The 22,155-nt window shown below is 41.5% G+C and overlaps 1 protein-coding gene across 5 annotated transcripts in view; it reads right to left on the reverse strand.

The window, feature by feature from the left end:
- Positions 1-22,155, reverse strand: part of BBS4 (Bardet-Biedl syndrome 4) — a 65,492-nt gene that overhangs the window by 6,754 nt on the left and 36,583 nt on the right. For 3 of the 5 annotated variants that reach the window (XR_011165083.1, XM_069071229.1, XM_069071228.1), the window contains exons 3-10: positions 19,989-20,068; positions 13,190-13,253; positions 10,434-10,545; positions 8,421-8,493; positions 5,952-6,005; positions 4,354-4,481; positions 1,690-1,744; positions 304-372 (exon numbers count right to left, since the gene is read on the reverse strand). Coding sequence is in view for 4 of the 5 variants with exons in the window: in XM_069071229.1 (XP_068927330.1) it covers positions 304-372; positions 1,690-1,744; positions 4,354-4,481; positions 5,952-6,005; positions 8,421-8,493; positions 10,434-10,545; positions 13,190-13,253; positions 19,989-20,068 (635 nt within the window). In the remaining variant the exon portion in view is untranslated. The remainder of the gene's footprint in view (positions 1-303; positions 373-1,689; positions 1,745-4,353; positions 4,482-5,951; positions 6,006-8,420; positions 8,494-10,433; positions 10,546-13,189; positions 13,254-19,988; positions 20,069-22,155) is intronic. The other 2 variants (XM_069071231.1, XM_069071230.1) reach the window with 1 other exon arrangement.

A 22,155-nucleotide genomic window follows, 5' to 3' on the forward strand; every position in this document is an offset into this window, starting at 1 on the left:
TTTGACTGAAGAAATACCAAGCCATAATGGCAACCAGGAACTCATCTCCCCTCATATACTGGGCCATGTCAGTTTTCTATCCCATCAGGCTACAACGACTGGGAGCCTAAGGCCCATCTGCATGTGTCCTCACAGCCTTGTGGTGCCAGTTGGCTCTGGATATCCCATCATTGTCACCCACCCATCCATTGTCTTACCTCCTAACTCTCCCCAGCCCTCCCCCTCCCCAAGCTCAAGGACCCACTAGAAACCATTATGTATGAAAGGCAGTGACATTCCCATGGGTGCTACATCCTTTGATACCTTGTAGTTGGTAGGGTCAAAAGTCAGTGCATTTCCAAGATGTTCAAATGCCTTCTGGTAAATGCCAAGCTTGGGGGGGGGGGTAAAGAAAACAAGAGAACAACATCAGAGACAGAGAAAGCTATGGGTACACTTAGGACCTCTGACCTCTGGACAAACACATCTCGGAGCTAACCTGGCCCATGAATGAAGCCAGGTCTGTCCTACGATGACAATCAGTAGCTCCTAGGGTTTTACAGCTTTGTCCTATGATATGCACAGAAGAGGGTATGGATCTGTGATGTCCCTGGTACAGACTGGCATGTCTCCCTGGAGAAGAGCTGAATAAACTGTGGTGTATGAATGTAATGGAATGTTGTTGTACTGCAAGATATGAAGCAAATTAGGAATTCAGAGGAACCAGAGAAGACTTGAATGAAATTGATGAGACAGTGAAGAAAAAAGAACCCCCAGTACACATAAGGACCATGTTGTTGGCATCAAAGATCAAAGTTCAAACAGATCATTTTCACTGAGTGATCAGAGAGGAGACAGCTAAAGTGGCCTGGACTATCCTGTGGGAGTGCTTCATCATGTTCAGGGGATGTCCTTTGTATTAGGTTTGTTGGGACGTTTAAAAGAAAAGAACCAGTGTCACCCTGTCAGCCTCTCCCATGCTGCTGCCTGGCCAGAAGCAGCCATGTAGTGACCATGGCAGCACGTGGCTCCTTCCATCCTCGGCTGCCAGAGCAAAGACCCATGATCCACAGGCCCACCTCCCCACCCCCCCAATCCTTTGTTGGACAGTTTTTAGGAAACTTCTTCCTTCTCAGTTCAATGAAAGAAAAAAAAAACAAGATGCAAAGGCCACTAGACTATGTCCTTAGGGTCAGCAGCTGCATAGCACTAAGCCATCTGAACAGAGAGCTGAAAGCCTGACCCTGAGCCCCCTTCTCCTCTGAGAGCCACTGTGAACTCTACCCCAAGGAGGAAGGGGGCAAGGGGAAGCAAAAGGGAAGACTCCTGCTGCTCTAACCTCAGGCACAATTCCTGAAAGCTTCAGCCCCTGTGCCCCCTGCACTGAGGTCTTCTGATGAAAGGGTCCCAGCCTCTGGAGCTCTGGCTTCCTGACCACCATCACCCATCCTCATAAAAAACAGCTGAACTGTTTCACTTGGCAGCTATTCATCGTCACTGTGCTCTCCCAGGCTAGCTAAGGAATACAATTTGGCCCAAACAACTTTTGCTCTGATGTAGATGCAGAAAATTAGGAGACAGAGAGAATCCTCATGAAAGGCTTCAGGGAAAAGCATTAAGTTTACATCAAGTGACTTCAAGGAAGTACCTTTGGACCTAACTATGGGTCATCTTCAAAATCAGCTCGTGCGTAAGGAGAGCTGGGATTACCTGTAAATAGAGTAGTCCTAAGGTTGTAAGAAGTTCTGTATTTTCCGGTGAGAACCTGTAACACAGACCAGTGAGGCTTGTAATATCAGTTCTAACCAATTAGCCCAAAGTGTCATGATCCACACACCCCTATCCACAGGTAAAGCAACGCCAGGATTCTTTCCTGGGTCCACTTTTCTCTCTCCATTCTAGCTCTGTGATCCCCTCTATGCAGGTAATGCCCACACCCACAGAGGCGGCTGTCACCTCCTCCCTGAGCTCCAGGCCCACATCACCTGCTTGCCACATCCACCTGACATCTCAAACACAAAACGTCTAAACAGGCCTCCTCATTCCCTCTCTTCCTGAAACTCTTCTCTCCCCTATTTCTTTCAAGGCACCTGGCTCACAACCCTGGCATCAGCCCTCTTTCCTTTGCTTGCCCTCCCCATCAATCGGCAGCTGTCAGCCATCCCCCCAGGGTCTCCTGCAGGCATTCCGCCTCCATCATCCTGGTGGAGGCCCTCATAGCCTCTTACTCTTCCCCCTCTGTCCATTCTCCCCTCTCCAATCCTCCCTCCACACAGCTGCCAAGAGCAGGCCTAACACATCACCCCCTGTTTGATTCCCTCGTGCTTCTGGTAAAACAAACTCCTCCTGTGGCTGCCACCAATCTTTCGGAACTGATTTCACACACTTCCCTTTGTACCTGAACATGCTGCTCGTCACGCATGTCAAAGACTTGGCAGTGCTTGCTCCTCAGATGCATGCACTGCTCTCCCCCTCCCCCTAGTTCCCTGACTACTTCCTAGCTCCCCCAGGGCTCAGCGCCCCAAATGACATCCTATTTACTTATCTGTGCACTCTCCTTGTACATGAAACTCTTTGAGGAAAGGGGCTGCCTTTTCATCCTCAGTGACTAACATAGCTGCTGGAACACAGCAGGCTCTTAATAAATGCTGACTGAATTAAGTTGCTGAATATCAGTGACTTAAAGGGGTTGGTAATAAGCTCCCTACTTGGAGACTCAGGTGCCCAGTTCTCACCAATCACAACCGAGGTCCCTTAAGAAGCTAAACTTATGAGATAAGTGACATAAAATAAAGAAGGCAGTATAAAAGAACAATATACCCAACAGTTACTAGAATGTAAATAAGGATAACACTAAAAGGCAACAAAACTCAGGTCAAAAACAATGGACAAAGCTGGTATCAAGCTACTAAAGCACACTTCCTTTCTGTAAATAATGGATAAACTGAAAAAAAAAAAGCCCGTACTACCAGTCATAAATCACTATTAAGTGGTATTGTGCAATCAGTATTGTGGGCCGATGTTCTTCAGTTGTTTTTTGGGAAGTATTTGTGGTGTCAAAAACTATTAATACTAACAAAGAATAAATATGCAGATTGCTTTAAAAGAAAAAAAAGGGGGGTTGGTAATAATCCAAAAGGATATGTTTTTGTCCAAGCTACTTACCCACAAGAACTTCACCAAGATCACAGAAAAAAAAATACACAAACTGTTTGGAAAAACTGAAGGGTTTTTGGTGGCCATTGTGGACATGCTGGGTATCACTAAACACTATTACACCTTTCTAATAACATGGCTGCTGATGGGCCAGAATTGTAAATAACAAAGTAACAAAACACTGCCTTGGTAAGAATAGAGGTGAGGTAAGAGATGAGACAGTGTAGGTAGGTCAGAAAGTAGAAACCCCAGTATCATTCAGAACATCATCCCTACAAAATATGATGAAACAGGAACACAAGAGCACAGCAGACTTCCTACTCTCTGATAAAACTCACCAAGCACTGAAATGTCCCCCTGAAAAGAAATACCCCAAGAACTGACGTGTGCAGAAACCCGGCAGAGTCTAATACCTCACAAGAACATCAAAGAACACCAGAAGGAAGCCAATGAACTCCACAAGTAAGAAGGTTTGCCCATAATCATCAACTATCAGGGCTTCTGGTTCCAATAATAATGCGTGGGAGTCATGTAAACAGGTTTCTATCCCTACAGAATTAGCTTGTCTGTGGCTAATTCAGGGCTCACTGTGTGGTAAGCCTGGTGGAAGGCCTATCCAAGCAAGCACTAGTCCTCATGTCTAAGGACTGCCAGTTGGGACTTGTGCATTCCCTCCTATAATGCTGGTCATCTAAAGGAGGATGGTGTTCCCAGCTTTGTGCTTTTGCACCTTACACTTTATACATAGACATAAGCTCATTTTAGACAAGAAAGACTCACAATGGTCCCTCAATCACTGAGATGCTTCACTGGTTGAACCACAAGCATTCCTCAGGGAGAGAAAGGGCTTTGGGTGTAACCCATTTTTCAAGAAAGTGGCATATGGATGCTCTTTCTCCACCCTACCTGTAAGACTTGAAAGCCTGAATATCTCCTTTTTCTTTTTTTAATTAATTTGTTTGTTTCCTTTTAGTTTACAGAATATCTCCTTCTTCAATGTTAGCAATAAAGCAGGGATGAAGAAATTCAGGGGCTTAATGGGACCAGCTATTAAGGCCAGTTCATACAGGAACTGTCCCAATAATCAGGACATCTTCACAACCAAACAACCCGAGCAACAAACACAAAGTAAGTCTCTGTGCTTGCGTTCACATTCGCAGCACTCCAATCAATCCCACGGCATTTCCTTCCACACTAGAAAGAGAATGATCGACTCACTCCACTGCCTTCTTATAAATGTCAATGGCCTTCTCTAGCTCCCCCTCCAGCAGATGGATTTTCCCCAACATTATGTAAGTCAGGTCATGTCTGTTGAGCTGCAGGGCACTGTGCAACTGGTCCTTTGCCTGTATGGTAAAAAAAACAAAAACAAAACAAAACAAAAAACCTCCAAGTCAGTGCCACACAAAGAAAAGGCAAATGGACAGCTCTGGGCCACTTATTATACTTCTGTTACTATGAATGATGCTGACACAACCATAGCCTGAGTCAGCATTTGCCCACTGTCACATCTGGGCGACCACAACCTGCTCCCCTGTATGCCTTGAGCTGTGGCACCAGCCACCTGAGAGAGGGGCTCTATGGTGCCCAATGTGGCATGAAGGCTGGGCAGCCACATGCAGCATCACCTGAGTCTGCATGGTGTTCAAGGGGACTTCCTTAGCCCTGTGCCCGGCCTCAAGGCTCCCGAGTCCAACCACACCTCTCCTTCCTTTTGTAATAAACCTACTTCTGTGGTGTAAGGGGCACCTTACTCAGCATGTTTCAGGAAAGTGGCTACTCACATGAACAAGTGCCCCCTGAGATCCAACACCTATCAATTAACATACAAAGCACGAAGGAAGCAGTTGTGGTGGATTTCCCCAGAGAAAGCCAGGTCTGCATGTTTTCTTGGGACTGGCTACACCTTCTCAATTTGACTTCCATTAGAAACCAAATAACAAAGGTTCTCATGAAGACTCTCAGTCCCAAATAAGAGCTTACAATTCTTCCAACACTGGGACTTTAAAGACAGAACCACATTAAATGAGGGGCAGAAAGGAACTGCTCATCCCTTGACATTCGGCACCCAAGTTTTTGTCATTCATTTTACGTCCCTGTTCTGTTCTACAAAAGGTACCACATGTCCGACCCCTCCCCCCACCCCTTCCAGTGGCTACTCATGGCCTTGTGGTTTTCATTCCCCAGCTGAGTTGGCCAGCCCACTCCTTACATCAGGCAACTCTGTTCTTTTTGAGTGAGTTACCTCCAATAGTTGTTGTTTTAGACAGATCTTTAGTAACTGAAAATACATTGAAATACAAATTCTTCTCTTGGAAATTAAACCTGAACACCGAAAAGCTCTCAGACATCAGATATACTTAAAGCTGAGAATCAATCTCTATCACATAATGTTTAAACTAAACAACCCAAGGTGAGGTGTGAAGGCTCTATTTTCAATATACGAGCTTTACTAGAATGTTGCAAACCTCACAATTAGAAGAGTAGGGAAGGGAGAGGAAAATAGGGAAAAACACATTTCAGGTTACTACTGTCTCCCAGGAGCCCCCAATTCTGCCTTTTCTTTTAAAAAGAAAACCTAAAACCAAAGGGTAATTACAAAAGCAAAAGGCAGAAAATGTGGGAGAAGCTTATAAACTAATATTCACTATTCTAAAATCTAAGCAATAAGAACTAAACATTTTAAGTTCTAGGAATTGAATGACCTATTTCTCCAAATCACATGAACCAAAACAACGAAGCAATGAGACTAAAGTACGGTGAATCATCCTCAGTGAAATCCCCGGCCCAGAGGAAAACCTGTTTGTGCAAATTACCTTGTTGAAATGCTTCAGGTACATGTAGCAAACTCCCAAGTTGTGGCAGATCTCCTGTCCACAAGAGAAGGAACAACAGTATCAGCTATAACTTCACAGCTGGCAAAGAGACAAATAAAACAGTATCCAGCAGAACTCAAGTCTCAATCAAAATCCACAAACTGTAGCCACTTTTCAGTCAAGGATCTTACATGTGTTCACTTACATCTAACAGACAGATTAAAGGTTGTAAATTGGGGTCCGTGGTGAGAAACAAACAGTACAGATTCTCTAAGTGACAAGTGCAAAGCGAACAGTGATTTTCTCTCTAAGAAAGCGGAGGTTGAGAGAGCTACTAGTGAGAACTGAACTACTAAAATGTGGCCCTGAAATGAGGATCGACCGGCAGAAACGAAGACGAAATAACCCCAGCAGGAGTCTGCCTCAAACCAGCAGATTGGTTTGGAGATGACAATGAGGACCTGTGTCCTAAACTGTCGACCCGACCACCCCCCCCCCCCAAATCAAATATGAGGCCGACATCTTTGAAGGGAAGAAATGTACCTTCTTCAGCTTTAAAACTGCACCCAGCATTTGGAAGAAATACTCGGGCCTCTAGCGTCTTAGACACAAACTTGTCATAAACAAATTTATTATTCTAAGCATCTCTGCTTAGAGGAAAGTCTAAAGACAGAGAGATCCATCTGGCTTTTGAAAATCTTTCTGCCCAAGCCAACTGACACATGCAATTTATAGGGTTCAAGAACAACAAAAAATTATCCATAATTAAGCCTGAACAAGACTACAAAGTTTAGTTAAGAGTTTTAGATTCCTGAAACAAAACAACAATAACAACTTCCAGCACACACACAGGGTAGCAGCGACCATGGTCATAGTTCCAGGGTGAAGAAAGAGTGCTCACAGACCAAAGCACAGGCCAGAAAAGCAGTAAACATGCCTCTCCTTGGATCATACTACGTAGAAGAAATGAAAACTTACGAAACCCCATAATTAGAACTAAAAACTGATCATTAAAAGTTGCTCTAATGAGAGGAAGATCAAAACAAATTCAGAAGAAAACAACAAAGTCAAAACTGCTACATCCAAAGTCTCAAAGAAAAATGTCAATTGGTCTTGGGCCCAAAAAGAATTCCTGGGAGAGTTTAAAAAGGATTTAAAAAATCAAATAAAAGATTTTAAAACTTTTTTTAAAACCTTCTTTTTTTTTGGCAGGGGGGGAGGGAGTCCATGTTTTCCTTCACAGAATGACTAATATGGAAATATAATTGGGAAAAGTCTATGAGTGTAGAACACTACATATAACATCAGACCTTTCTGATGTATTGGTTAGCTATGTTGAACTTTTTTTCTCTCCTCTTTTGTAATTCTTTATTATATAAGATAGATCTCTGGGAGGGATGAAGAGGGATACAGTGGGGATTATCTGTAGCTAATGTGAAAACAAAAGATATCAATAAAATTTATTTTTAAAAATAATTTAATTTCTATAATTCAGAAACCCACCTATAGTGAAGCATTTCTAAAACTGTGGTCTGCAGAACCTTAGCATACCAAGATCAGGATGATCAGGGAAAAAAAAAATTGTAGTGCTAGATAAGCACAAACAACAATCCCATGTGCTTAACTGTCTGTGTCTATCTTCTTTTGTGAAATAATGCTGCAGTTGTTATTTCTTTATCACATCAAGGATCAGATATAAAATCCTCCATTTGGCATTCAAAGTTCAGCATGCCGTGACAATTCTCTCCCCTACCTTTCTACTCTTCTTATACTTTACTCACCCCCTAAGCACTCTGTAATCTAGTAACATTGGTCTCCTGGCTCCTCCTTGAACAAAATCCTCCTCTCTAGACTCCCAGCATTCTTTCTGGCTTTCCCCCATGCCTGCAACTCCACCTCCCAGCTTCCCTGGCTTCCTTTAAGTCCCAACTAAAATCCCACTTTCTACAGAAAGCCTTTATCTTGTTTGTACACAACTGTTTGCATGGTGTCTCACCTACTGGATCAGAAACACCTTGAGAGCAGGGCCTGGCCTTTGATTTTCTTTGTGTGCTTACCATAGTGCCTGGCATACAGTAAGTACTTAATAAATGCTTACTGATGGGAAAAGATATTCAGAGGAGCTATCTGATCTCATGCATATGTACATGTGTACACATGTATGTGTATAGTATATGTGCAGATGTAATGATGTGTATGTGTATATGTATATATGCTTACATATGCTTATGTATCTAAGATTCAGCTGAAACAAACACATGGTAATTAATAAGAGCGTGCTGGATGTCTATGGCTCAAGCTTTGGTATCAGATCCTTGTGCAACAGCAGCTCACTATGCCCCATATAAGACCAAGCAGAGTGTTAACCTATCATTGCTGTCATATAAATTACAATGGGATATGCTGACTTGATGAATGATGAGGCACGTATGATTCCTAATTGAAAAGAAGTGAAAGTTCTCTGCTTACCCAATCTTTCTGGTTAAGTTTAGCTGCTTCATTATACACTTCGATAGCAGCTTTATGTTTCCCCAAAAGAAATCTGCAAAAGGAATGGAATTTGCATAATTATGAAAATCACTCTTCTTACCCAATTCACCCATGAGCCTAACATTTCAGGCACATCCCTTACTTGTAGGCTTTAGGAAGCTTCTTCAAAGTAAATCGTTCTGCCTCTGAGCAGCAAAAGTGAAGAGCAGAATGACCATTTCCAGAGTTCTATCTATAATTTCTATCATGCCTCAATTCTTCCTCCCTGTCTAGCTTTTAAGGAAATGAATGTTGTGGGAAGCTCTGATTTTCCAAAAAATAGTAATAGATGATATTTATGTGGCAACTCCCAGTTATAAAGCCTACATACAGTATCTCATTTGATCCTCGCAACAATTTATTCAGCATTATTATTCCTATTTTATAGATCAAAAAACTGAATAGCTGAGAGGTTAAGAGATTTGCCCACTCCCCTAAAGTCTAATGTTCTCTTCATGGAATTTAGGGAAAAAAAAGAGTTCCATTGAGGCTGAGGCATGAAATCAGAAGTGATAAAAAGAGACATAAAAAAGAAAGTGATCTCTCACAGATCTCTAGACAGTGGTTCTCACATAGACATTATTTTCTTTCAAGAAACATTCAGAGATGTATGTTGGAACACTAGGTTTCTGTGAAACCAGTGAAGAAGTCAGTGATTTGGATCCTTACATTCCATCCCAACCATTGCTAACAATCCCAGGAGATGGTAAGTATAAAAAATGTATATAGGTATAGACTAAGTATGTCAATGTAAGCTATTATCATGCTTATATTATTGTCCTGATACACATTTCACTAACACTCAATTTATATAATTCAGTACAAATATCTACTAAAAAATTAACGACACTGCCTTCCTACCTCAATGCTAAGACACATTAACATCGCCCAACAGTCAAACTGTCCTACCACCTGTAATGGGAATGTAAATTTTAAAGATCTTCCCTGCCCCTAGGCTAAAGTGCATCTGGAGCCTGGGGTGGGAGGCTTGTTTTTCAGTAGATACTTTTTGATTGGCCAGTGGGTCAATAAGGTTGTTACATTCTCTGAGCCAGGAGAAGGCTGTATAAGCCCTAATGTGTAGCTTTGTTTTGGGGCTCGCTTTGAGAAGTGTTCTGTGATTTGATGAAACTCTGGGAAGCTGTTGTTGAGAGCCCCCCGGCTTTGAAACCCAGATGTTGATTTGGTATGGATGTAATGGTTGGACAGTTTGGAAACTGTCTACTTGATCTGTTTCTCTGTCTTGATAATTCTGTCTGTATATTCTTAAGTTCAGGGTGCTGACCTTTCTCCCCTGAACTAGGTAAACGATACATATGTTTGACTGATTAAAGTAAGCTTGTTAACCCATTTTGAGTTGCTTTCCTTTATCAAAGCATATCCAAGAACCTGTATTGGCAGCCACCCTGGGGATGCTGGGGTGCTTGCTGCTACACCACCCTTGGTAGTGTTTGAATAAATTCAAACCTATTTGATTTCTTGGAGATTAAGACAGGAAGAAAGGAAACAGGAGTGAAACACTTATGGAACTTTGGATATACAAAAATCTAGGTATAAAGAATGAGAGATTCTTTTCCATTATCCAGAAATAACAGTCAGGAACCTAACCAAGGAAAACTCCCAACTGTCAATATGGTATAGAATCCCATGGCAGAGGAAGGATGGGTGTGTATCTGATTAAATCAGTCCCTACCAATCTGAACTGAAAATAAACAGTTCTCTAAAATTAAACATCCAGTTTAGTCCACCATACTTCTCTCACACATTGTAGAAACAATTCACATTGTAAAAAGGAAGCACAACTTATTTTATGGATCTATATTCTCTTAAGTACCTATTGGTCATGCTGCCATCGGTCTATGATGATACCAAGAAGACCGCAGCATTTGACACCATGCACCATGTAGTGAAGAAAGTAACTCCACAATTCCAGTGCCAGTGGACAATACTTACAAGGACCTGGCCACCTGCTTGAGGTTGTCAGCATTCTGAGGATTGAGAACAGCACAAGACTGAAAGAGTTCTAGGGATTCTTGGATGTTCCCTTCAAGACGATATATTAAAGCTATGTGGAAACAAACAAAAAGCAAGTAAAATCATGCCCTGGACAGAGAGGAAACTGGATATCGTAAACACAAGCCTGTTAGTAAAGACTTGAACATAAACCCTATCAATATATTTTTCCCAGGGGCACTATATCAATCAGGATCTAACTTAAGAAGGGGTTTGGAGGCTAAAATGCCCCTGAAATAAATTATATTAAGGTTGTCTGTAACCTTAAAACCCACAGCCACCTTCCTTTAGCATTCCCTTGTGAAATAAGGAGCACTGTCCAAGTAAGCAGTGTGGTGCACCCACCAGATGTTCCAACAGTATCACTCTTCCTCCTGGGGTAGGCCTTGTTTGCCTGCTGCCACCTGATTGTTTCAAGACAGAGTCTCCAGACCGGGAGTTCTAGACTTTTTTTGGAACACAGACCCCTTTGGCAGTATGGTAAGCCTAGGGAGGGACCTCTTCTCAAAATGCTTTCAAATCCACAAAATAAAATACATAAGGCTACAAAGCAAGACAATTATATTGAAGTGCACTTATCAAAATAGCTTAAAAAAGCAATTTCACAGATCCCAGGTTAAGGATCCCTCTCTAGATCCTTTGCCACAAGTTGGTCCAAGGCTACTCTCTGATTGTAATAAAAAGAAACATGGACCCTGTTTTTTGTTCATCCAAAATCAAGAACTTTTCTTAGGATAAAATTTTCAGAAGCTACTTCAAGGGGTCCCTAGAGCTTCTAGAGTAAGAGATGAGTTTGAAGGCACTTTGAGTCCTTTATGAACAGGCTCCAGCCCATCTTTCTTTTTTTTTTTTTAAGCAATTGGGGTTAAGTAACTTGCTCAAGGTTACACGGCCAGTTATTTCTGGGTGTGGTGCTGAGCATCTGAGCCCGGGGTTCAATCCCCAGGTCGTCCCAACACTGGAGCCGGTACTCTTACTCGCTGAGCCACCTGGCCGCCCCTCCAGCCCATCTTTCTAAACTGATCTCACACTTGCCCCTTTAACACTCATCTCTAGGGCTGCCTGCTAGTTCCTGCACACCATTCCAGGCCTTGCCCCTGCCCCTGATGGAGGCTTTACTCCTCTTTCTAGAGGAACAGTTTTCTCTGCTGCTTGGAATCCCAGCTCCCTTCAAGCACCATCTCCTACACATGACATTTTGGGATGCCCTCATTGTGAGGACCATCCCTGATCACCAACAACAGGACTTTGTCCATATTTTGTATATATTTATTAGGATACTTGTTGCTTCTCTCTAGAATGTCTGCTAACTCCAGGCGGGGGCTGTTTTTATTTTTGCCCTTGTGTCCCCAGCACGTAGCTTGATGCTTGACATGTAGTAGGTGCTTAATAAATGCTCAGAGAATTGATTAGAGAAATGCAAATCAAAACAACTCTGAGGTAACCACATCACACCTGCCAGGTAACATGACAAAACAGGAAAATGATAAATGCTAGAGAAGAAGTGGGAAAGCTGGAACACTAATGCATTTTTGGTGGAGTTGTGAGCTGATCCAACTGTTCTGGAGAGCAACTTGGAACTAGGCCCAAAGGGCTATAAAAATGTGCATACCCTTTGATTCACCTAAACTGTGCAATGACCAACTCTGATAGACTTAGCTCTTCTTAGCAATACAAGGATCCAAGACAACACCAAAAGACTTATGATGGAAAATGCTATCCATATCCAGAAAAAACTCTGGAGTCTGAATGCAGCTCAGAACATATTATTTGCCCTCTCTCTTTTTTTTCCTTTGTTTCTTCTTTCTTGTGGTTCCTCCCATTAGTTCTAACTCTTCTTTACATCATGACTAATGTTAAAATAGGTTTAATGTGAATGTATATGTGAGCCTATATAAAATTATATGCTGTCTTAGAGTGGGGGTGGGGAGAGATGGGGGAAAATTTGGAACTCAAAATCTCATGGAAGTGAATGTTGAAAACTAAAAATAAATAAATTAATTTAATTTTTTTAAATGCTCAGTGAATTGAAATGAATTGATACTGGCTCAGAAAGTCCAGAATTTTTAAGGTTGGCAATACTGTGGTGCTTTTTCCAAATCTGCCCCAACATACTTTAATGTAACATGCTGCTAAATAGCAAATGAGATCCCATTGGTCCTATCAAGACTAGCTACTTGGTAGACGGAGAATGAAAAAATATTTATTCATGCACAGAAGCGAGAAGTTCCTAAAAGCCCAATCTGGTTCTCTTATATTAAAGAATACAAGTTAGTTTAGTGGTCCTGATAGAGCTTCTGATCAATTTTGCATCAGGAAAATGTTATCCTAGCAGCACCCCAAAGCTCTGCCCTTGCTCTCCATCCTGTCTGGTCTCTCAAGCTTGTGCTCCTTCTCCCAGTTCTCTCCCACCACTGAATCATTCATTACACAAGCCCCAAGGCCCTCGGTACTGACTTGGCGACTACAGTTAAAGAGGGCTGACCAAGGACAGAGGAGAACACATTTTTTTTTCACCTCGGTATTAGTTTCCAAACAACCCAACATGGCATCCTTTCCAGATTTCTGAAGAGAGAGGTAGGAAGAGGAAGGAATTAGGATCAAGTGAGATATTTTGTTGGAAGCTTCTTCTCAAACCTGGAATCTGAATCTGCACCTCTCTCACCCACAAAAAAGGGAGAAGAATTTTTATTTACCTTGTACATAGATGGCATATTCACATAACCCTTGAGTCTCCTGAAGCTGTTCTTTGATAAGAGCCTAATAGAAGAAAAAAAAACCCATGACATTTAGTCAATCAGATGCTCACAAAACTGCAGACTGATGCTAATCATTTATACAAGAATCTTAAAACACTAAATTATCCATTATAAAGCCGTTTATTCAGAGAGGCAAATCAGCGGAGCAATTATCTTAGGATTTTTGCTCAGTTTGGAAGAAAACAAAGATTTTCACTCAGTCATTTATGTAGCCTTTTAAGGTTTTGTAATGGCAAGCACAGAAGTAGTTCACATGGGGCGGCTAGGTGGCGCAGTGTGTAGAGTGCCGGCCCCAGAGTCAGGAGGACCCGAGTTCGGATCCAGCCTCAGAAACTTAACACACACATACCAAAAAACCTAGCCGTGTGGCCTTGGGCAAGTTACTTAACCCCAATTGCCCTTCAAAATAAAAATAAATGAATGAATGAATTTAAAAAATAAAAAAAAGAATTTAAAAAAATAAGGAAAAGTTAAAAAAAAAAGTAGCTTACACCTTGTTTCAGCTATTGAATTAACACCTTGTTTCAGTTCAAGTTTCTTTTGAGCCTTGTATCAAGTCTGTTAAGAAACAGAATGTGTGAACTCCACAGCTTGTGAACCCTAGAACTCACGAAGTCCTGCAACAGGAAGGGGAAGTGCTAATGACCATATATAAGGAGAGGCCCAGACTAGAGACAGCAGAACTGAGAAGAGGACTCTTGTGGTGGCAGTCAAGAAGGAGAAAATTTGTGGTGTCCTGGCACTCTGTCTGCTCTGTCTGTGCTGATGTTTGTTTGTGATACTTTGTACAGAAGCCCTGGGACCTTACTGAAAGCCCTCAAAGAGGATTTTCTGGTTGTATGTTTACAGAAGTCCTGGAGGAGGGTTTTGGAGGTCCTGGGACTTCACTGATGATTTGTGCTGACCTCTTGGGCCTTGTTTGTGGGTCTGTGTTTATTTCTATGTTGATGATTTGTGTTGAGTTCTCAGCCTTTATTGGTGGGTCTGAATTGATTTTACAGGCAGATAGTGAATTATTGATGATGGTGCCAGCAATGTGTATGAATATTATTGTGGCTCTGTCAAGCTTTGTCTTCCCAGAAACAGAACTGTGAAGGACTTGAGGTGGACTGGACACTGCAAACTTCAATATGGAATGGGAACTGGACAAAAAACTGGACAAGGAGCTGGACAAGGAACTGGGAGCTGCCTGCCTTTGAACCCAGGTGACAGTTGAAGCTGGGACCATGGAAGAGGAACCATGGAAGCTTTAAGTTAAGCTGAAATACAGCCTTAAGTTAAGCTGAAAGAAGACTTTACTTGGATACTGTGTACTGACTGAGAAGATTATGATTTACTGTGACCTAGGGGTGGAGAACTTTGACTTTTTTACTTTGTGATTGAATTAAGGATTTTGTGGTTGACTAAATAAATGTACTTTGTTTAAAACTATGTGACTACTTTGGTGAAAACTATGTGGCCATTTTAGTGATAAGTTGTTGAGTTGTGACATGGTGAATGCTGTATTTTGATTTTCTGTGATAAGTTGTAACTGTGAATGCTGTATTTTGATTTTCTATGAATGTTTTGTTCTGATTTATTATTGAATAGAGAGCTCACTATACTATGTAATCAGAACCTTGAAAGCTGTTCACAGCAGCAGTCCTCTGGAAAGCTGCTCATGCATGGCTTTACAGGTTTACAAAGCACTTACTTTCCCAGCAACCTTGAGAAGTTATGAATATAAACATACCCATTTAACAGATGATAAAACTGAGGTTCATAATGTCAAAATGACATTTCTAAATGCACATTGGTTTCAAAGCCAGGTCTCTTTTGATCCCAAGCCCAGTTTTCTTTCCACTTCTCTGTACTCAAAATGAATCCTGTACACTGCAAGTTTTTTGGTGCTTTTAAAAATAAATTAAATATTTTTCCACAGATATTCAGGTACATGTGAATATCTATCAAGATTTTCTAAAAATTAACTATTTTCAGAGATGTGAATTAAAAATCACAATATGGGAGCGGCTAGGTGGTGCAATGAATAGAGCACCAGCCCTGGAGTCAAGAGGACCTGAGCTCAAATCCAGCCTCAGACACTTAACACAAAACTAGCCATGTGACCTTGGGCAAGTCACTTAATCCCAATTGCTCTCCAAAAAGCAAAAAAAAATAAATTTAAAAAATAAATAATATATAATATATATATATGAAATAATATCAGAAAAAAGGGGGAAAAATTACACGATAACTTTATTATATATTTAAAAGGAATAACAAGTTGTTATTAATAATTTGTAGTTTCATGTACAATCATCTCTTTATTATACCATGATATGGGAAAAAATAAAAAGGATAATTTATTTAAAAAAAAATTAATAATAATATGAGGAGCCAGCCACCATTGCCTGACTTTAGCTTTCAAAATATACTTTGGTTAAAAAAAAAAAATAGCAACTTATACTTACAGATTTGAAAAGGACTTACACACATTATCTTAGTGGAGCCTCACAACAAACCTATTTTACAGTCTCTGTTTTGTAGATATGGAACCTCAGGCTCAGGAGGAAAAGTAACTTGCCCAGGACCACACGGCTAGTCAGGTAACGGAAGCAGAATCTGAACTTGTTTCCTTGAATCCCCCTCCAGAGCTCCCTTTACACCCTCCCACCTCCTGGTTCACTCTTCCTGCAGGCAGCTATCGCCACCATCTGACTCCCCTGCACCAAACTGTGTATTTAGTACGAAGCTGTGGCTTCGCTGTTCCCTTGGCCTGTACAACAAGCACTGGCTGAAGTGGTTTCTCAGGTCCCTGTCAGCACTGATAGTCTATGATCCTAACAGAGAGAGGAAGGAATCTCCAGGGGGTCTTTTGCCTTTCTGTGTATGTATCCTTTGGGCTGAGCACATTGCCTGGCACACAGCAGGAGCTTAATAAAGGCTAGCCGACTTGACTTGTTTTCTCCGTTACCAGGGAAGCTCCTTGAGACAGGGATTCTCTTCTTTGCTTGTATTCGTATCCTCAGCACTTGGTCCATGGGAAGTGTTTTTACATAACTGCTTCTAGCCTGTCCACCTGCCCTCAGAGACTTGACATTACATCATTTTATCAAAACGTATGAGGAAGTAAACGATCCAAAGAGGTAGCAGGGAATCCAGAACTGTACCCAGAAGTTGGAGAAGGAAAGAATGTCACCCAGAGAAGAAAGGGAAGAAGCAAGACCAATGAACACTTGGGAGGGAGAGCTGGACATTCTGAAGAGGAAGTAGCTGCCTATGCCCCAAGAATACTTATGGTCATCCTTTATGCCATTAAACGGGAAATCATCTTCTAAGGACCTGTTTTGTTCTGCTGTAGATATTCTTATAGGTTTAGAGGTTGTGGGGAGGTGGGGGTGGGGGTGGAGGACAGGATAATAGGTGATGCTAAAGCAAGATGTTTTTATTCAGCATATTTTAATTCACACAACACAAAGCCTAACTGAAAAAAAAAAAACATAAGAGAAGGATGGACAAAGTCTTGAAGACCAGGTATCTAGAAAGAAAGAAGACATGCCAGGATTCGGCTAACTTGGATCCTTTGGTGAGATGGTCTTCAGATCATAACAGAGGAACAAGGGATCAATGACCCAGCGAGAGACACTCTCCTCCCCCAGGGGATGCCAAGGTTTCTTCACTCCTCTTTTCCCTATGGAGGAGTACCTGGCTCTATGCCATCCAACAGGGCTGTTCTGTCATATGCTCCTGCTGGTATGTGAGCCACACACTAGATGGAGGACCATGCATTTTCTCCAATACTTACAACCTCTCAAACCTCTCCAAAATAAGAATTATGCACAAAGAGTGAAGTCATTGCAGCTATCTCACAATTAAAGCAACCAAAAATCCTAATGAGCTAACAAACTGATGAACCAACAGCAGAGAGAATTAATCCATAATCCCCAATGTCCCCACTTAGCATGCCTGTCACACAAGACCCCACACACTGACAAGGTTAAACAACATGATTCATGAGCTTGCACTCTGGCATCCACTCAAAAATTCACTTGTTAACTGATACAATTTTTGTCATCTAACCCCTCTGCCCCACTGCTGCTCTCACCCTATCATTCTGTAACACAGAATTCACTCTTCCCCTCTTCCCTGAGTGGGCAAGTGGCAGTACAAAAAGAAGAAAGCTTGCTCTGCCTGAGGCTCTGCTAGACAACTAAGAAGCATCCTGGATAGGTGTGTTTGTGTTGGGGGAGGGGAGTCCACCAGGCCTGAAGGAAAGGGGACTAGCAGCCAGCTAAGGGCAGTCCTGTCCTCCCACCAGAAGTCATTTGGTATAAAAACTGGTGAAAAGTAAATTCTACAGTATGTGAGGAGGCTAAGACAGTTTTGAGGTGCAACCCTTAAGGGATCTGACATCAAAAGGGAAGCTATCAGAAAGTGAGCAATAGGGGATTATAAGAAAAAAAGAAACTATCAAAGATCTCATTAGGAAGAAAATTCAGTCAAAAACCTTGAGAACAAACAGATAAACTATCAAGGAAGATGGTTATAACAGAGCAGATGCCTTCCAAGACATCTAAAGAGGCTCTAATGGGATGAGGGTAGGGGAATCAAGAAATATCTGTGGTATAAAAAGCAAAAGGCATCAACAAGACCAAACAAAGGCAACATCTTCCGTGTTAACAGTTTTCTCTTTCTATTAAATGAGATTCATCATAATGGGATTGAAGTCCTTCAAACTGAGGATAAATGGCCTTAAAATTTAATACTCAGATGGATCTGTGATCTCACTGATTCAAGAGTTCCCTCTAACAATGCAGACTGCCACCCATCCGCACCTGCCCACCCTGCCCTTGTCTTGCTGACAGTTTGCCCCAGCAGGTTCCCTGACAGGCCTTCCTCACTCTCTCCTCTTACTGTAAACAGGTAACCAGAGGAGCCTTCTGGCTACTCCTATCACCTCTCGGTCTGTGTGACCACTCTCTTTGTATCACAAGACTCCTAATGATATCCTGTACTCTAGTTCTTCCTTAGAGGTCCTCAAAGGTTACATGATGCAACCTGCTCACATTCACTATGCACCTTTCTCTTGCTCTGACTGACCTTGTGAGGCTCTTCTTTAACCCTTCAGAGGCAGTCGCGTTCTAGGTCTTACTGCCGTATAGCAATGCTGGTAAAGTGGAAGAGTTTATAATCTAACCCAGCATTCAGGAGCCATCTCTCCTAATTGATAAGTTGAATGTTTGATCACCAATGGCTCTTTGACTTCTTTGCCCATTCAATACTTTCTTTATCACCTTAAAAAATGGGACACAGACAACAGAAATGGCAACAATACCAATTAGAATAACTTCATCCAGAAGTCAAACTGGATGAAATTATCTTAATTCATATTGAATGTTAGTATAGAATTTGTCACATGGAGGAGAGACGGAAGAAGCAAGACCAATGAACACTTGGGAGGGAGAGTTGGACACTCTGAAGAGGAAGTCGCTGCCTGTACTAAAAATGCCTATTTTTTTTTTTAATTAAGGATTTCTTTAAGGCAACATTTCATTCCCTTCCTGCCCCCTTGTAAGGAAGCTACTCAAAGGTTTAATAGGAAAAGTGATGAAGACTAATGATTGGTCACTTTAGCTCTCTTAAGGCCTTGGTCCTGGACTATTTTCCTCTTAGCAAAGTCTTCTCTGAATACTGAAGGCCTGGAGCTTATATGGCCTTTAAATTAAAGTAAGTCCCTTCTAGGAAATTTTTGGCTTTGCCTTGTATGTTCCTTGGAGGCCAGTTCCCCTTTCCTTCCCTGTACAAGACTAGTTGGAACAAGAACCCAGGATGTGATGAAGGCATTAAAAAGAATCTCTTCAAAAAGTGGGTGAGGGAAGGAAGGCCTGCTACCTGCAGAACAAACTGGGATCCTCTAATATCAAGAATGTTCAGCATTAGAGAAAACTGAATTTTAAAAACTGCCACCTAAATGCTAGAGAAAGGTCAGGCAGCCAACTGTGCTCTTCAGAAAGGCCGAGAAGAAAGCTCCCTCTCTTCAAAGTTTCTAGAGAACAGAGAGGAAGAGGCCGCTCAGTTGTGCTCCCAAGTGGTTGGATGACTTAAGAAGAGACATTCTTGTCTTAGGGGCCCATAATTACATAACCATAACCTGTTAAAGTACAGGAAACTCTTTGATGCTTTGGGTATAGCATTCTAAGATCTTAAACCCTTATGAGAAATGGCAGGTCTTTCTACCTCTCCTCTGATTTATATAACACGAAAAAGCTCTAAATATATCATTGTCATTGAAATTTGGAACTTTCAGGAGTGGTCAGCTGTCATTCCATCTTTATCCACTAGTGAATGGAGAAAGGGTCTTTTAAAATAATTTAGGGCACCAAAGTTTCTCTGCCTCTCATTTTTCTTTTTTTTTTTTTAAGCAATTGGGGTTAAGTAACTTGCTCAAGGTTACACGGCCAGTTATTATTTCTGGGTGTGGTGCTGAGTATCTGAGCCCGGATTTTGATCCAGGTCATCCCGACACTGGAGCCGGTACTCTTACTCGCTGAGCCACCTGGCCGCCCCTAAGCAATCGGGGTTAAGTAACTTGCTCAAGGTTACACGACCAGGTGTTTCTGGGTGGATGCTAAGTGTCTGAGCCCGGGATTCGATCTCCAGGTCTTTTCAACACTGGAGCCGGTGCTCTTACTTGCTGTGCTACCTGGCCGCCCCTTGCCTCTCATTTTTCAAAGCAATATCTCAGGATATATCTTACCTTGCATGCTGCATAGTCTTTGCGGATGTAATGAAGATGTATCAACCAGTTCTGCTTCTCCACAATGGGAAACTCTGGGGCTAGTGGAACATTTTGCCAAAGCAAAAACAAAAAATATCACTGTCATATATTCTCCTCTTACATCTTCTCTAGACTAAACAGTAATTTACAAATAATATTACATCAAATTAACATTTTTCCTATTGGTGTTGAAAGAAGAATGTTACCTGAGCACTAAAAACATAAAAAGGCATACAGAAAAAAATTTGGAGTAAAAAATTGTATAGAGTTTGTGATAGCTACCTTAATGCATACCTAAAGGCATGCAGAGCTCACAAAATGACAGCCGTTTGACTAGTAACATGTGTTTGGTTTAAAACACCAGTGAGAATTCCCTAAGGTGAGGAGGCTAGGTGGCGCAGTAAGTAGTGTCGGCCCTGGAGTCAGGAGGACAGGAGTTCGGTTCCAACCTCAGACACTTAACACTCACACAAAAATACTAGCCTTGTAACCTTGGGCAAGTTACTTAACCCGAACTGCCCTCCAAAAAAAAAAAAGAATTCCCTAAGACAATGTCTTCTTATTCACTTCTCTTTGCTCTCAGGCCTCAAAGGTAATCATAGCAACCATAGGAAGCTTAGGTTTCCATGTCAGCCTTGGAGGTTGAGCACAAATCCAGAAGCAATTCTGCTCCCTTTTTTTTCCTAGAGGGAAAGTGATGTTTAAGAAAGTAAAATGACAAAAGAGGCTAGGTCTGATTCACAACCATAAGTAGGAATCACATCTGTGTCCTGGGGCTGAGTTCCATTCACTATGGTTCACCTCTGGAGCGATTGTTTTTACCCTGAGTAGTAAGAAAATGCTGTCACAGTAAATGGTGCCTTGTGACAAGTGAGTCAAGTAGGTAACCCTAGGTTCCCCAAAGCTACGCCAGTGGAGGACAAATTCTATCAAGTCTTCTGAGCAGGGAAAGTTTCAAGACATCTTAAGACTAGCAGATGAGTAAAGATCAGAAAGATGACACATTTTTCAGCCTTTACAATTCAAGGCAGAGAAGTATTGCCATCTGCATAAGTTACAAAAGTAACTACACAGATGATAAAACCCTAACTTCTTCAAAGTATTCATTTTTCTCTCCTCCTACCAGCACTCTCATTTTCATTAATGGTATGACCACTGTCCCAACTCCTAAACTTGGAGTTATCACTGATTTCTTCCACCCATTTCCCCATTGCCCCCACCTCATAGTAAGTTTCCTTGAAACTTACTCTGTAGTAAATATCTGCTGAACTGAATCCCTCACATTGAAGTTAAAGCCAAAGCTATATAAAGCACCAGAATAATAAAACACAAATGATCATACTGTAGTGGTCAGACCATGTGACTGCAAACACTCACTGAGTCTTTAAGTCAAGCCACAACTCCTCTTACCTCAGCTTTCTTATTTGTCAAACAAGGCAAACTCAGTCACTTACTAACCATGGAAGCAAGATAAGAATGGGAAATAAGTGGGAAAAAAATAGTTTTCTGGGTTTCACACAATACCAAGATGAGGGGAAGGGCTTCTTATTTCCATATTTATACAAATTCAGAAATCCAGATTAAAAGGGGCCTACTTTGTGCCTTTTTCCCTGAAAAGCAATTCATAAATTTTTCACCTTGGAAGGTATTTAGCTTCAAGATACCACTTAAAAGAGTTAAGACACTTTTTCCAGAGGTAAAACTAGGGGTCACTAGGCCCACTGTGGAATGGTAATGTATAAAGTAGATAAGGGAACAATGATTTTCAACTTTCTCAGAGATTTTGACTATCAAAATTTTAGCACCTAAGTGCTACTTGTAAATATGCTAAAATGGTCCTCGTATTTTGATGTGAATAAACCTCTCAATCATATAGCTTTCCTAGAAAATTATCAAAGAAAAAGGTATTCTTAGGAATTCCTTTATTCCTAAAGAGTAGGCAAACTAGGGGTGGCTAGGTGGTGCAGTGAATAGAGCACCGGTCCTGGAGTCAGGAGGACCTGAGTTCAAATCTGACCTCAGACACTTAACACAAAACTAGTTGTGTGATCTTGGGCAAGTCACTTAACCCAAATTGCCCTATATTCCCCCCCCCAAAAAAAAAAAGAAAAAAAAAAGAAAAAAACCAACAACAATAAAAAAAGGA

The sequence above is a fragment of the Petaurus breviceps genome, unplaced genomic scaffold, assembly GCF_028583685.1.
Source record: "Petaurus breviceps papuanus isolate PSGF00001 unplaced genomic scaffold, PetGlider_PUasm1.0 90825, whole genome shotgun sequence".
In the NCBI taxonomy this organism is placed as follows: Eukaryota; Metazoa; Chordata; class Mammalia; order Diprotodontia; family Petauridae; genus Petaurus; species Petaurus breviceps.